The following is a 16,025-nucleotide window of genomic DNA, read 5'->3' as shown; positions in this document are numbered from 1 at the left end:
CAAAACCCAAGCTCCTGAACCGAATCCAAGCCTGAAGGACACAGCTGTGCTCGAGAGAGGAGGAAAGACAAAGAGGAAAAGGGAGGTACGTTCAAGGAGACTGCAGGGCCGAAATAGAGACGCAGATTTGTGGACACAGCAGAGAAATGAGACGGTGGGATGAACCGAGAGAGGAACGCTGACATATATACCCCACACGTGTGAAATACAGACAGTGACTGGGAAGCTTCTAAATAACACAGAGAGCTCAGCTCGGTGCTCTGCGATGACCTAGAGGGGGGCTCATCACTTTTAGTTCCTCGCTTCGCCTAGAATCTGGACATCCAAGCAGATGGGTCGTTTTGGAGGAAGCAAAGTGGTCTTTGCAGCACCCCGGCCTGCCAAGTAGAGACTGTTGTATGGACCCTTGTTATATGGGCTGAATTTTGTCCTTCCACCATCAGTTCCTATGCTGGAGCTGCCCCTAGAAGCTCAGAATGCAGCTATGCTTGGAGATGGTCTTTAAAGAGGGGATGAAGGTAAAAAATGAGGTCTTCGAGGATGTGTCCTGATCCCATAGGGCTGGGGTTCTGATAAAAAGAGGAGATGGGACACAGACGGATGATCACGTGAGGAGAGGCCATTGACACGCCGAAGAGGATTCAGGAGGAATTACCCCTGCTGTCACCTGGATCTTGGACTTCCAACCTCCCAAACAGTCAGAAAATAAGTTGGCTGCTCCAGCCGCCCCGTGTAGGGTGCTCAGTCATGGCAGACGGAGCTGACTCAACGAAATCACAGCTCTAGGTTCAAAGCAAACCAATGCCCGCTGATCTGAGACCAAACTCCAGCGACCTTCCAAGCCAGTGGGAGGATGCAGGGGGCTTCCCCTCACCCTCCCTTCCTGCAAGCCCCTCGTGGCTTGCAGATGACTTCTGTACCGAGCCTCACGGGGATAAGGAAAGAGGTTCCTGTGCGGAATATTTCTAAGCCTTGGTTTCTCATCGTTTAGTCGGTAAGTCACATCTGATGCTTTGCGACCTCGTGGACTGTAGCCCGCCACCCTCCTCTGTGGGATTCTCCAGGCAAGGATACTGGAGTGGGTTGCCATGCCCTTCTCCAGGGGATCTTCCCGACCTACGGATGGAACCCGCGGCTCCTGCACTGGCAGACAGTCTTTACTTCTGAGCCCCCTGGGAAGCCCTAAGTCCCGCTTAGGGATGTTACGTGTTTCCACGGCTGCTTTAAAAATAAAAAAAAAACCCTCACACCCTTGTTCATTTTTTCACTCCCCCGTCTCTGTAAAGGGATACACCCGTTGATAAGATTCTCTGGAGTCCTTTCCCATCACACCTACCTGTTGTCCTCTTCTGAGAGTCTCTGCTTCTATGTGGACTTCTGATGCTCAAGGAACCGACCCCTCTTCACCTACCAGCCCCGCTTAGGACGCCCGACATGTAAAGGCCCTACCTGTGGACAGCTTGGTCCAAGTCACGAAGGGCTTGGGCTTCCCCGTGGCCTCACAGGGGAATGTGACGTCCGTCTCTGCAGTGACGGTCACGGCCTGCGGGGATTTGGTGACGATCTGCGGCTTTTCCCCGAGCGTCCAGAATTTGGACGCAGGTGGCCCTCCGGCAGAGAAGAGCTTTCCGCTGCCGTGATGGAAGCTTCTGGAGGGCGGGGCGGAAGACATCGCAAAGGGGATGGAACTCCGGGTGGAGGAGACTGGGGGGATGGTCCGTACATTGGTGGAAGGGAACACTGTGGTCCTGGGGGGGTGCAAGACTGGAGGCGCTGGGGGCCCCAGGTCCACGTGGAAGATGCTCTGAGAGTGTGTTCTAGTGTAAGGACCTACATTGGCCTTCCTGTCTCTCAACGCTGGGGCTGGAGAGCTGGGTCCCTGAGGTTTTGGAGTACCTCCTAACTGGGGGAAAGAGACGGTCCTGTTGATAAAGAAAGGGAATCTTCCGCCGGGAAGAGGAGGCGCTCTCGAATTTGGAAGCTTGCCCACGGGGTCTCTTCTTAGATCGGGCAGGTGGTTATTTGCAAACGATCTCGAGTTGCCCTGGAATCGGTCAGCTCCTTGGCTGGTCACCGTACCCGGAATGCTAGGTTTGGACCCAGGCCACAAAACCACCACGGGAGTCGTCGGATAACTAGGTGGTCTCGGAGTCGTCATGTGCCTGCCCTCTGGCCAAACCCTCGACGGGTATGCGGTGACTCCCAGTTTGCGGGTCAGGTGATGAGGGGGCTGGAAGGTGACCGAGTATCTGAAGGGGCTTTGTGTGACCTCGTGCGGGGGTCTCACGGTTCCTCTCGGTGGGATCGGTGTGGCAGGAACTCTGGCTGGTTGGTGGAAAACCGGGGCCCTCCCAGCCTCGTCTGGACCGTCTGGAGCACGGGGAAGCACGTTTTTCATTGCACCATCAAACGCTTCCTTTCTTAACGCCTCCTCTGGGGTCAAGGTGAACCTGTCCTGCTTGGAAGAGGGCGTGGATAACTGGTCTGGCTTCACCAGATGCTGAGTCACTTCGTTATTCACGGAAGGCGCTTTGGTTTCTGGGGTCCCCACGTAATGGAAGGAGACGTGGTGTTTGGAAGCTTCCCAGGCTGGGGACGTCCCTGAAGTAAGAGGTGGTGTGGGCTCTGTGGTGGTCTCTGCGAAGGGCATCAAAGTTGTGGGTGGGAATGGTGATTCTAGCTCCTCCACCGGGGCGTGAGTGGTCATGTGACTCTGCGGTCCGATTTCAGAACGGACGGTAGCGTGAGTGGTTTCACGGCCTCTCTGATCACGGACGGTGGTTTCCGCCAGACTCGAGGATGCCTCTACATTTAGGATGGGGACAGTTGTCGAAGGAGCCGCCCGTTGGGGTTGAAACAGCGTAGAGACCGCCGCTGAAGGAGAAAACTCAGTAAGCAAACCTAGATGCACCGACTGTCTCTCAGAGGGTGATTCTGTAAGAGCTTCCAAAGGGCTGGTAACAGGTGGGTCTGTGTGTTCCATCCCAGGCTGGGTTGCCCCTGGGGGATCCCAGCTCGTCGTTTTTGGAAAGGGAGACGTCAGAGACGCCTCCTTAAACCCTCTCGCACGGGAGACCTCGGCCACAGAAGGTGATGCCGCGTGAGTGAGTGAGCCTCCAGGGACCACAGTTTGATAGTCCCCGAGGTCTGTGACACCATGCTCTTTCATTTCCTCTCCGTCTGACGCGGGCTCACGTGTGACTGGAACAGTCTCTCGGAATCTGCCAGGAGATGAATGTGTTTTGCTGATGCTGGCTGTGCTATAAGCTTCCACGCTGGTTATCTCCCGTGGGTCTCCAGTAGTGAAAGAGACGGTGGTAGGGGAAAGCGCAGCTTGGGAACTGGGGGGGAAAGAGGTTTTATGCTTATCTTCTGGAGAAAGGCTGGGCTTGGACACAGACGCCACAGAGCTCAGGGTGGAAGTGATGTATCGGTGTCTGTTGCGCCTCTTGCCCTGTCTCCTGTGTGGGCTGCCCCTGGATACGGGTTCAGCGTGGTCCTCCATGTCCAAGCGTCCGGTGGTACCTACAGCGCTGTTAACCCAGGTCGTAGGAACCAGAGAACTCGCCACGTGAAGGCTTGGAGTCTTCACTTCGGGGACTTGGGTCAGTGGAGTCGAGAAAGCGTCTGTTGGGGCAAACGTCGTATGCGGGGTCTGTTTATGGCGGTGTCGGAATTTGTGGGGTCGGAATCGCCTCCTCCCGTGGGGCCTCTTTCGAGAAGGAAGACTGGTCAGTGCTGATGGTGAAGTGTCCTTTTGGGCTGGTGTGGGCACAGGTGCCGTGGTGGTGTTCTTGCCAAACACGACGCCAAGCGTGGACTCCCCGGGAGGCTGCAAGTCAGTGACGCTGTTCACCACTTCCAGCGTCGAGTCAGGCGGAGTGGTCGGGTCTACGGCTTGCCCATTTCCCTCGACGCTTCTGGAGTCTGTGGGGTGTGTCTCTAGCGTGCCCCCTTCCTGAAGTGTCTGAGAAGTCTCCTCCGTGTCCTCGGGAGTCAGTGGGTGGCCTGGAGTGCTTAAACCAGTTTTCACAAGCTGCTGGCTGGCTGTCTGTTCCTGGAGGCGCGTTTCAGCTGGGACGTCAGGGTCCCCTAAGGTGGGGTCTTCAAAAGGCTCAGACGTCCTGGCCTCAGCAACCCATGAGGCGGGAGTTGGCGTGAAGCGTGTGGGGGCCTGTTCTTTCACGGTCTTAGCTGGTTGTGAACTTGTCCCCAGGTCAGGGTAAAAGTAGGTCACAGTCTCAGACTCAGCCAAGGGTACGGCATCCATCGGAGATTCATCCTCAGGGGATGTGGACTCCGGCACGGATCCAGCATGGAGGGTAGACCAGCTGTCTGTGGCTACGTTTTCCTCGGTGGGCTCTTTGTGTTCCATTTCCAGGGTCTGCAGAGTAGAAGATTCATAAAGTACAGATGCCGGTGTTGTGGCTGGGGTCTGGTTGGAGTCAACTTCAGTGGGAGTTGCACCCACGGTCTTCTCAGAAGAGTCCTCGTCGATAAATTCTTCCGCGAGAGTGCTTGTCACTCTGGGTTCACTATGAATGACTCCGTCGTGGCCAGGTTGGAGCAGAACAGTCCTAGGGGAGGAGACAGCACTGGAAACCTGCTCTTCCTCACCAAATATGGACATATCTCCCGAGGATTCTTCTGCACTGCTTGTGGTCTGCACAGGCGATGCTGAGCCGGGAGTGACGGCAGGCGGAGGTGGAGTCACTTCCTGCCTCATTAGTGAAGGCGAGTGGACTGTGATGACCTGCGGTCCTTCCGTCCCCTTAGGGAGATTTCTCCCACGGACTCTGGCTAAGATATCTGCCCAGCGTTCTGGGTTAATCTGCTTGTTGGCCACGTTTATCCTCCGCCTGGACTCGAAGACTCTGCGGCCTTCAGCGACGTTGGTCTCCGGCTCCTTTGCAGGGTGCTTCCAGGGTTTCAGCTTTCTGCGCCCTTTCCTGGTCTTCTTACCCCCGCCGCCGGCGTCATCCGTTGCTCTGATTAACACCTCTTGGTCCTGCGGGTGGAGGAGCGTCCTTGATGCGTTCTCTTCACCTCCCATGCCGGATCCGCCTTCATCCTCCACGATCCCACCTCGCCCTCCGGGAAGAATCCTGCCTCCTGGGCGCCCGCGTCTTTTCGGAGACCCCTTCTTGCTCACCTGGACCCCCACCGTAAAATGATCTGCCCCTCGCTGGTTGACTGCCACACATCTGTAGTAACCGCTGTCGCTGCCTTGAACCTTGGGGATGGAAAGAGTGCCGTCGGCCAGCACGTAGGCGTGTGAGGCGTTGGCCATCGTGTTCAGCAGCCTTTTGTTTGGAAGGATCCAGCTGATCTGGGCTTCCGGTACGGCCAGCGCCTGGCAAGGCAGCATCACGGGCTCCCCTGGGTTCTTCTGAACGGTCACTGTATATGCGTCAGGCTGAACAACCGGCGGCTGCACCAGGACCCTGTAGAGCATCCGGTCCGTCTCATCCCTCACCCGAGCGACGCACTGGTACAGACCAGCATCCGACGGCTGCGTCGACCTGATCTTCAGCCAGCCGCTGGTGAGGACGGAGAACCTGCCGTCGTGGTCTTCCATCGGCGCTTTCACGACGGACCCGTCCGGGAGCACCCAGGAGATGGAGGGGCTCTCGGAGGCCCTCACGTTGCAGCTCAGGTGGCAGGAGCTCCCCTCCAGGACGGTCTGGGCTCTCTGCACGGCTCTGCCGGGCTCGATCATCACCCAGCTTCTGCTCCGAGACAGCCTCGCGTCCTTGGCAGACAGGACCAGGGAGTGCTGAGACGAATAGGACAGCACCACCAGTTTGGCCGAGCTCAGACGCCGGTTGAGCTGCAGCTCTATGGACGGCTGCGTGACCCACTCCGGCTCGGCGAGGATGTGCGCCCTGACGCCCGTGTAGTACAGCGTGGTGTCATCGTCGGCATCTTGCTTGTACTGGTAGCCGAGCCTGGGGTCTTTGCCGAGCGCGGGTTCCCGGTGGAGCTTCACGGGGACCTCGCTGTAGTAGGCGATCAGCTTCCAGAGCTTCTCGTAGCTCTGCCGCGTCATGGGACACTCAAAGTCCAAGGCGACCGTGGCATTGATCTCTATCTCCTGGGGGTCCGTCTGGTTCAAGTGCAGCCTGTACACGTCAGTGGGCTTCTTGATGTCGCAGACCAGGTGGACCGTGTTTCCGTGCTCGTCGCTCATGTTCACGGACACGTTCCACCCGGGGAACTGGAGCCCGTCCGGGGAGAAGGGGTGGTCAGCCTCCTCGTCTTCGTCCTGATCTTCCTCGCTACTCCGGCTCTGGTTCTGTCTCAGCGGGGACTCGATAGAGGGCTTCTGACAGTGGACGTCCTGCAGCTTCTGAAGCTCTTGTCGGTGCCACTTCTTGGGACTGAAGCACGTGGAACACAGCTGACCCCCTTCGTACGCTTTGTCCTTCTTACACTTCAGGACCCCTGAAACACAGCAGCAGACGAATGAACTCTAAGTCAGTGGCCTGAAGATTGGGCACAGGATGAAGCCTCTATTTCATCTTTATCACCTGGGTGCATCTCAGCCAAGATTCAAGACGTTACCTACCTGGTGTCCCTGATGTCACCTAGGAGCTTAAATCCATTTAACCCTGTGTGTGCTAACTAAGGGTCTGGGAAGTTCTTGACAGGGAGTACTTTTTAAAAAGATATTGTTAGGGACTTCCTTCGTGGTCCAGTGGCTAAGACTCCATGCTCCCAACGCAGGGGGCCTGGGTTCCATCCCTGGTCAGGGAACTAGATCCCACATGCGGCAAGGAAAAGACATTTTTAAGCTGACAAGGAATCTCTCTTTGTACACAGGATGCAATTTTCCTTTTATGAAGGTTCAGGAGAACCTATGTAAGTCTCTGCAAGCCATGGACCTATTTCCAGGTGCTAGAACCAACTGTGGGGCTTTCCTGGTGCCGCACGTGGTAAAGAATCCCCCTGCAAAGGCGGGAGACTGGGGTTCGATCCCTGAGTCAGGAAGATCCCCTGGAGGAGGGCATGGCAACCCACTCCACTATCCTTGCCTGGAGAATCCCACGGACAGAGGAGCCTGGTGGGCTACAGTCCACAGGGTTGCAAAGAGTCGGACACGACTGAGTGATTAACACTTCAGAACCAACTGCTGGCATACCTCATTTCATACCGGCCTTTCATAACCACATTCTCTTTTGCAACACTTTTTCATGTCAGGCAGAATTTTCTTTTTTGGACTCACATTCTTACTCTTGGCTTCCTGGACAGTCAGTCCTCCAGAGTTTTGTCCTTCTCTGGCCAACACTGACGCTTTCAGCGATTCTGTGCCCAACTCATTATGGATGAACGATTCCTGGACTCGGTCCAACACCCCTCCCTTCTTGCCCTGCCCTGTCACTGAGGGTCTCGCCCACGCGGGTGGTTTCAATTACCGTCTACTGGCCGACGATGAGTTCCGTCTATGCTTCTCCATTCCAAACCCATCCTAGGAGAGGCACACGGACGCCCTACTTGACAAGCCCGTCAGATGGTACAAATGCTCCTCAAACTGATGCCTACAGAATCTAACTACATTTTCCTCCCTGCTAAACGTCTCTCAGCTTTTCTGTATTCATCCGGGCCAAGTCGCTTTAGTCGTGTCTGACTCTTTGCGACCCCATGGACTGTAGCCTCACCAGGCTCCTCTGTCCATGGGGATTCTCTAGGCAAGAAGAACTGGAGCGGGCTTCCCTTTTCTCCTCCAGGGGAATCTTCCCGACCCAGGGACTGAATGCAGGTCTCCCGCGCTGCCGGTGGATTCCTGACCGTCCGAGCTGCCTGCGCGGTCCCTACCTTTGGATTTGGCGTCCCACTGCAGAAACCAGGTCATGTCACAGTCACAGGCCCACGGATTGCCGTGCAGGTAGAGGTTCTCCAGAAGCGGCATGTTCTGGAGCATGCCGGCGGGGAGAGTGCTCATGGCGTTCTCGGCCAGGTAGAGGTGTCTCAAGGTGGAGAGCCTGAAGTGGTCCAGGAAGGCGAAGGTGGAGAAAGTGGCGGGGTGCAGCTGGTGAAGCAGGTTCCCCTCTAAGTGGAGGAGCCTCAGGGAGGTTAAGCCCCTGAACGCTTCCGGGTGGATGAACTCGATCTGGTTGTGGTCCATGTGGAGCCTCACCAGGTTCCACAGCCCCTGCAGGGTCTTGCCCGTGATGACACGAAGCTTATTGTAGCTGAACTTGAAAACCTACAAAGACCAGAAGTGGAAAATGTCGCTCAGTCGTGGGACAGCCTTTCCCTTCCCCAGGGAACATTCCCAACCCAGGGATCGAACCCAGGTCTCCTGCATTGCAGGCGGATTCTTTACCAGCTGAGCCACCAGGGAAGCCCAAGAATACTGGAGTGGGTAGCCTATCCCTTCTCCAGGGGATCTTCCCAACCCCAGGAATCGAACCGGGGTCTCCTGCATTGCAGGTGGATTCTTTACCAGCTGAGCCACCAGGGAAGCCCTGTTTATAATTTAAATAAAACACCACAAACAGGAACAGAAAGCAGAACAAAGGTCACGGAAGGACAGACAGGAAGCTCGTTTTTCATGTTTAGAAAAAGTGGCCGTTTCATTCATTGTGAAGGAGGGTTTTAAAGCTTTCCCTCTCCACGGCTGGTGGTTAGAGGTTGCAATTAGTGCTGGTCTTATTTGCCCAGGCTGTTTGTTTTTAGCAGCTAAGTTGTGACCGACTCTACGACCCCATGGACTGTAGCCCACCAGGCTCCTCTGTCCATGGGATTCTCCAGGCAAGAACACTGGAGTGGGTTGCCATGTCCTCCTCCAGGGGATCTTCCCGACCCAGGGACCAAACCCGTGTCTCCCACACTGGCAGGCAGATTCTTTACCACTGAGCCACCTGGGAAACCGCCACGCCTGATTTACCTGGAGTGAAATGAGGTCTCTCAGAGCCCCATCGGGGATGCTGGGGATGTCATTTCCATGGATCATGAGGAGCTCCAGCTTCGTCAGTCCAGCAAACGACGTTTCCGACAAAGCCTGTATGCTATTAAACCTAGAAAAGAGAAAAGGAGAAAAAAAAAAAAAAAAGGAAAGTCATTTCTGGAAAAAAAAAAAAAAATCGTTGGGGCTGTCCCAACAGGAAAGAACAACTCTTTCTTTCAAAACAGGAAAGAGCCACTCTTTTTCTTTCAATGCTGAATGAGAACCCTAAAAAAACATCTGTGTGGGAATGAAAATCAGGAGCGCTCTGCCAATAATTGGTCATTCCCCGAGGGTTTTCAACCCTTTGCAGACTGCTAACAGGCAACGCAGACCCTGGGTTCTATCTGCAGTAGACACTGCTGTTTTCTCTTTTGCTTTTTTTCCCAACAAAATGCACCATGCCAGCCTCGTTATCTCCTTTGAGGCTGGACTTCCCTGGTGGCTCAGACGGTGAAGAAGTCACCTCCAGTGCAGGAGACCCGGGTTTGATCCCCGGGTGGGGAAGATCCCCTAGAGAAGGGAATGACAACCCAGTCCAGTATTGTTGCCTGGAGAATCCCATGGACAGAGGAGCCTGGAGGGCTACAGCCCAGGGGGTCACAAGAGTTGGACACGACTGAGCGACTGACACTACGGAGAAACAGCGCTGTGATATTATGAGTGATATTCTCCTACTATGTGTACTTAATTTTTTTATTTAATTTTCAATTGGACGATAATTGCTTTACAATATTGTACTGGTTTCTGCCATGCATCAACACGAATCAGACAATAAAACCATGGTACGCTGAATCCAGTTACACATTAAGCCAGAGGGAAGTATGTGTTGGTGCCGTGAAACTAGTCCTGGTCTTTTTATTTTTTCTTCTTCGGAAGGACTGATGCTGAAGCTGAAGCTCCAATCCTTTGGCCCCCTGATGCGAACAGCTGACTCGTTGGAAAAGACCCTGATGCTGGGAAAGATTGAGGGCGGGGGGAGAAGGGGACGACAGAGGATGAGATGGTTGGATGGCATCACTGACTCGATGGACATGGGTTTGGGTGGACTCCGGGAGTTAGTGATGGACAGGGCGGCCTGGCGTGCTGTGGTCCATGGGGTCAAAAAGAGTCGGACACGACTGAGCGACTGAACTGAACTGAATATTACAGAAAACCATCTCAAGGTACTGTTGGCCAAAGGAGGAAAAAGAGTCATTTTGATATCTGTCTTTGCTTCCGCTGGCAAAGTCTTTGCGTGCTCATTTGCTAAGTCGTCCCACTCTTTGCAACTCTATGGAGTGTAGCCCTCCAAGCTCCCCTGCCCATGGGACTCTCCAGGCAAGAATACTGGAGTGGGTTGCCCTGCCCTCCTCCAGGGGATCTTCCCGACCCAGGGAATGACCCTGCGTCTCCCGCGTTTCCTGCACGGCAGGCAGATTCTTTACCGCTGAGCCACTGGTAAACCCCAAGAGACAAGAGTGATCCCAGATCAACTCTGTTTTCCTTTCTACAAACTCGCAGCGCCCATTCTACCCCGATTCAAACAGCTTTAGTTCCTCTTCTGCATAAATCGGAAGACTATGAAAAGGAAGCTGGTTTTAAAATTGTCAAACGATTTAAAGATTATAAAAAGGAAACGGTTACTATTCTCTCTTCTGGCAAAGCCAACGTCTTTTCCCTGTGGAGTGATCATCATCGTGGTTAGATTTTTTTTTTTTTTTTCAGACAGTCGAGTTTGCCAAGTTCTTTTTTTTTTTTTTTTTGGAGAGAGCTATTTCATGGTCCATTGCTATGGATTTGCAAAGTGTTTATCTCTCTCTCTTAACTGCCCATTCCTTCACCCTTCTACTAGACCTTGTAATCGGTAAAGGCAAGAATTTCCGAGGCTCCGTACTCAGAGAGGACTTTGTCTTACTAAAATGTCTATTCGTCAAACCCTAAATAGTTGTGTTGTTTTATACGTGGGAGGAAGTAGCTAGCATATTTTGCTGAAGAACTCCAAGTGATTGTTTACTATTAGAATTGTGCACATGAGGGTTTAGTATGAAAATTTTATGAGTACCTATAATTCACGGAAATGGACACTTAGGTATAGAAAGTATATATGGGGATAGAAGAAAACTGAAACATAAAAATTCTCCCTGAAATGCTGTACTGATGTCTGTTTAGGGGGCTTCCCTGCTGGTCCCAGGTGCAGCTAGTGGAAAAGCACCCGCCTGCCAATGCAGGAGATGTAAGAGATGGGGGTTTGATCCCTGGGTTGCGAAGATCCTCTGGAGGAGGGCAATGGCAACCCACTCCAGCATTCTGGCCTGGAGAATCCCCATGGGCAGGACAGCCTGGTGGGCTACAGTGCATAGGGTCGCAGAGAGTCGGATAGGGTCGCAGAGAGTCGGACACGGCTGAGCAACTAACACTTTCACTTTCTGATGGTCCAGTGGTTGATACTTCATGCTCCTCCCAATGCAGGGGGCTCAGGTTCAACCCCTGGTCTGGGAACTAGATCCTATATGCCTCAGCTAAGACTTGGCCTGACACAACTAAAGATTCTGTATGTTGCCACTAAGGCCTGACGCAGCCACATAAATAAATATATTTTTTAAAAAACGGCTTAAAAGACATCACTATTTTAAATAGGCAAAACCTTAAAGAACTCTTATTTCATCAGAGTCACGATTGAGTCATACGGATAATTTACAGGGTCAAAGATGTCTCCCTCATTCTATTTATCACTTTGTAACAACTGCTGAAATCTATTTAAAGGCTATCAGCATATTTATGCACACGTCATATATTCCGCATCTGCAGTGTATTAAAGAACTGTTATTAATGGAAATTTATGAAGGAGCTGAAGCTATCTCTGATGGGTCATAAGCTTTGTGACAGAGATTTGTGCTGATTGATTAATTCAGATACTGGCCCCCAAAGGACCACATTTAGTAGAGTTATACATGTCCTCTTAATTAGGCCCACATCATGCCAGGCACGGTGACCCACAGACGAATACACACTCGCTATCACGTACGTGCTCACACACCCGTACACCAAAGACGAAACCCACCCGCCCGCCCGCTCGCGAGGAGGCTGAGATGGCTCAGAAGGAATGTGGTACAAACCCCAGATTGATTCTTTCCACATGTGGAGAGATCCCAGCGGGCACAGAGGCCAAGGATCGGAACGTGCAGTGGGCTTCGCTGGGGACGTAGCAGGCGCAGGGGTGGGGGCAGGCCAGGGCCACGTGGGGGCGTCCCCAGAGCAGAGTCAGCACCATGGATAGGGCTCGCCACCGCGCCCATGTCATCCGCATCTCGTCCGCGCGGGCCATCCTGGCACACCTGTCGGGGAACCACACAAAGCCAGGTATCAGACAGCGCTTCCGTACTGCCAGCTGGTTTCACCTCCACTGTGCCTCCCGACGCTAAGCTTCGCAAGGCGTCAGCGTGGGACATCTGAGTGACGCGAAGCGTGTGCGTGGAGCAACACAAAACTTTAAAAAATTTCTTTAATCATCGTTCGCAGCTCAGTTTAATACAACTGTAGAATACAGCCTTCACTCCTGACATCGATATTACAACTTGGAAATGTCACTGTGTTGTAAGGGAGGGTATGAAATTGACAGGCCCAGTGGAGTGGGTAGCTGTTCCCTTCTCCAGGGGGATCTTCCCAACTCAGGGATCAAACCCAGGTCTCCCGAGTTGCAGGCAGATTCTTTACCAGCTGAGCCACCAGGGAAGCCCAAGAATACTGGAGTGGGTAGGCTATCCCTTCTCCAGGGGATTTTTCTGATCCAGGAAGCCAACCAGGGTCTCCTGCATTGCAGGCAGATTCTTTATTAGCTGAGCTACTAGGGAAGCCCTGTACATACCAACAAATACACAAATGGGTGTATATATACAAATATATATTTGTATAAATGTACGAAAGGTGAAAGGAAAGGGTTAGTCAGTCAGTCATGTCCGATTCTTTTGCAACCCCATGGACTGTAGCCCGCCAGGCTCCTCTGTCCACGGAATTCTCCAGCCAAGACTACTGGGATGGGTTGCCATTTCCTTCTCCAGGGGATCTTCCTGACTCAGGGATCAAACCCAGATCTCCAGCATTGCAGGCAGATTCTTTACCAGCTGAGCCACCAGGGAAGTCCTGTATACGTAAATATTTATTTGTAAAAATGTATATATACAGACACAAATGTACAAATATATGTATATGTAAATATGTATTTATATAAATGTAGATATAAGAGCTTCCCAGATGACTCAGTGGCAAAGAACCTGCCTGGCAATGAAGGAAAGTCAGGAGACACGGGGTTCAATCCCTGGGTCAAGAAGATCCCCTGGAGGAGAAAATGGCAATCCACTCCAGTATCCTTGCCTGGAGAATCCCATGGACCGAGGAGCCTGGCGGGCTACAGTCCATGGGGTCACAAAAAGAGCTGGACATGACTTAGCAACTGAACAACAATGTATATACACATACAAGTATATACTTGTATAAATGTGTATATATATATATATATATATATATATATTTGTGCTTACATATAGCAGTGAGAAATTCCATGGACAGATGAGCCTGGTGGGCTATATAGATCACGGTGTTGCAAAGAGTCAGACAGGACTGAGCCACTAACACCCACACATACTTGGATGCCAGATACATTCATGTTTCAACTCAGAAAAGTAACTGTTATCTGCCCACCTCGTAATACTCTGTATAACTGAATAACAAGCTTCTCAGGAAATCCATTATGACCAGAAGTATTTCCTTCTTTTAATGCCATTCCTTAAAGTTTTACTCAGACCGTCTTCAAGGGCTTATAGAGATGTTCACTAAAGCAGAACGTATTCCATTGTATGTGAATTTGCCTCCTCTCTTTAATTCCGTGCTCCCCACCCCCCCCCCCACCTTGGAAGAACCAAAATGTTGAGAGGGAAAAACATTATTCTTTACCAGGGAGCAAATTTGGAGAAACGTCTGAAAAATCTGCCATGCGAGAAAGAGGCAAGGAGTAGCCTGATGAAGAATCTTGAGGGAAACAAAAAAGGTCAGTAAGACCCAAAAAAGACACAGAGAGAGGAAGGACAAAGGATAGGAAAGAAGGGAGGTCAGAGGAGAAAAAAGGGAAAGAGAAAAAGAGGGAGAAAGAGAAGGAAAAGATGAGTTACAATATTAGGTTGCATCAGCCGCTATCTCCTGTAGAAAGTCAGTGACTTTCTTCATGCATCAGTAAGTAACAACACACGGAACACGGTCAGAGAAACGCGCCCCTTCCCGACGGTGGCCAACCCTGACTTCTGATCATAAACACTGCATTTGCTCCCGCGCTGTAGGGACACCCCAGACGCACGCACAGCGTTTGCTGCCCCTTAGGGGGACCTGGGAACAGACGTTTTCTGAAGCCTTTACGCGTTTCGTTTTTCAGCTGCTCCTAAAGAGCTGACGGTGCAAGCAGCTTTGCAAACACCGAGCCCAGGCGCCTCCTCTCCGCCTTGGAACCGACCGGCTTCTGCGGAGCTTTTTTCGGTTCTCCAGGCCCCTCACCCGCGCGCTTGACACTCCACACGGGCTCATGCCCAAGCCCTGTGCACGCAGGCGGACCTGGTCCCCGGCGTCCCGAAGCCTCGCTCCCGGCTCTCTACCCAGGGCACCCCCGGAAGACCGCAGGGACGCGTCCCCGCTCCCCTTTGAAGCCCAATCCCGAGGCCTCGCGGGGAAGCCTCCCTGCGTCTGCGCGATCTCCGGGCACGCCCGGCGACCCCGGGAAGCTGGACTCGGGGCGCGAGGCGGTCGGCGGGCGTCCACCCGGCCGGGAAGAGTCTGGAGGGGCCGGGCGCGCGGCCTTACGCCCCTGGCCGGCTTCCAGCGCGCGCTCCGGACGCGCCCGGGCAGGCTGCGCTGTGACTTCACAAAGCTTTCCCCGAGCGCGTCTCGGGTTACCCCGAAGGTCTCCGAGGCCAGAGACTCGGACACCAAAGGGCGTCTCTCCCCCAAAACGATGACTTCCCCAGCTTGCGCGCGGCTCAGACACTCCCCCCACCCCAAACCCCCGTCCCCTGGCAGAGGAAGGGGGTTGCTTTGCGTCTCCCCACTTTGCAGGGCAAAAGAAGGAGGTGGGCGGGGGTTGGGCGTGGAGAGTCTTAGGGATCTGGAGAAACTGGGGAGACGGCCCCGAAACTGTGACTTGCCTCTCGCCACCAACGCAGGAGCGCAGCCGGTTACACTTGAGGGTCTTGTCGGGGGTCCCCGGGGGAGGTGAGCGAGGCCACTTTGGAAAGGGGACCTTAGACCCACTCTGTGCATCTTCCGGCATGATTTCCGTCAGCTTCTGCGCTGGACGGTGCGGTGCTGCGCTTAGCCGCTCAGTCGTGTCCGACTCTTGGAATTCTATGGGATTCTCCAGGCCAGGATACTGGAGTGGGTTGCTGTTTCCTTCTCCAGGGGCATCTTCCCCAGCCGGGGAATCGAACTCAGGTGTCCCGCATGGCGGGCAGATTCTTCTACCAGCTGAGACACCAAGGAAGCCCGTTCCGGATGGTAGCTGGAGCTTTAACGGAGCGCCAGGAAACATTTCCAGAAGCCTTTGCCCTCGCCCCCTGCTCCCCCCAGCGCAACACCGGTCCCGTTTCTAACTCTCTCCACCCCTTGCAGACAGAGCCGCCCCCCCCCACCTTCCCAGCAACCGCCGGGGGCGCCCCGGCAGCCCTCGGTCCTCACCTGTTCGTCGGAAGCCGCGACCCACGGGAGCGGGGCGCGCAGAGCATCCACTGGGCCAGGGCGCGCGAGTCACCGCCGGGGGTCGGCCGGGGCCATGTCCTGCTGCCCGGGGGGCGAGGCAAGGCGGCTCGGCTTCCCAGCGCGGCGCCCTTTTATTCCCGTCGCCGAGAGCCTTCCCCGAGAGCACGCCTCGGCCCAGCCCCACCCTGCCCCACCCCGGGGAGACGGGGCGCGGGGGACCCTGGCCGCGCCGCCGCCGCGCGCTCAGCCCTCCTCTCGGCTCCGCATGGCGCCGCGCACGGCCCGGGTGGGCACGCCTCGTCCACGCCGGTGGGGCGAACCGCTGGTGCCCCGCACACACACGGCCGGCTGGAGGAAGCTG

The 16,025-nt window shown here is 54.1% G+C and overlaps 1 protein-coding gene across 1 annotated transcript in view; it reads right to left on the bottom strand.

Annotated features, from left to right (window-relative positions):
• LOC101116543 (matrix-remodeling-associated protein 5) overlaps positions 1 to 15,771 on the bottom strand; it is a 29,140-nt gene extending 13,369 nt beyond the window's left edge. The window contains exons 1-5 of the mRNA XM_060407623.1: positions 15,644 to 15,771; positions 12,046 to 12,264; positions 8,891 to 9,020; positions 7,816 to 8,206; positions 1,450 to 6,444 (exon numbers count right to left, since the gene is read on the bottom strand). Coding sequence (XP_060263606.1) covers positions 1,450 to 6,444; positions 7,816 to 8,206; positions 8,891 to 9,020; positions 12,046 to 12,264; positions 15,644 to 15,690 — 5,782 coding nt within the window. The 5' untranslated portion in view covers positions 15,691 to 15,771. The remainder of the gene's footprint in view (positions 1 to 1,449; positions 6,445 to 7,815; positions 8,207 to 8,890; positions 9,021 to 12,045; positions 12,265 to 15,643) is intronic.
• Positions 15,772 to 16,025: the final 254 nt, after the last annotated feature.

Source organism: Ovis aries, chromosome X (genome assembly GCF_016772045.2).
Source record: "Ovis aries strain OAR_USU_Benz2616 breed Rambouillet chromosome X, ARS-UI_Ramb_v3.0, whole genome shotgun sequence".
NCBI classification, from domain to species: Eukaryota; Metazoa; Chordata; class Mammalia; order Artiodactyla; family Bovidae; genus Ovis; species Ovis aries.
Note: the sequence above shows the minus strand (reverse complement) of the source record. Positions and strands in the feature narration are given on the sequence as shown.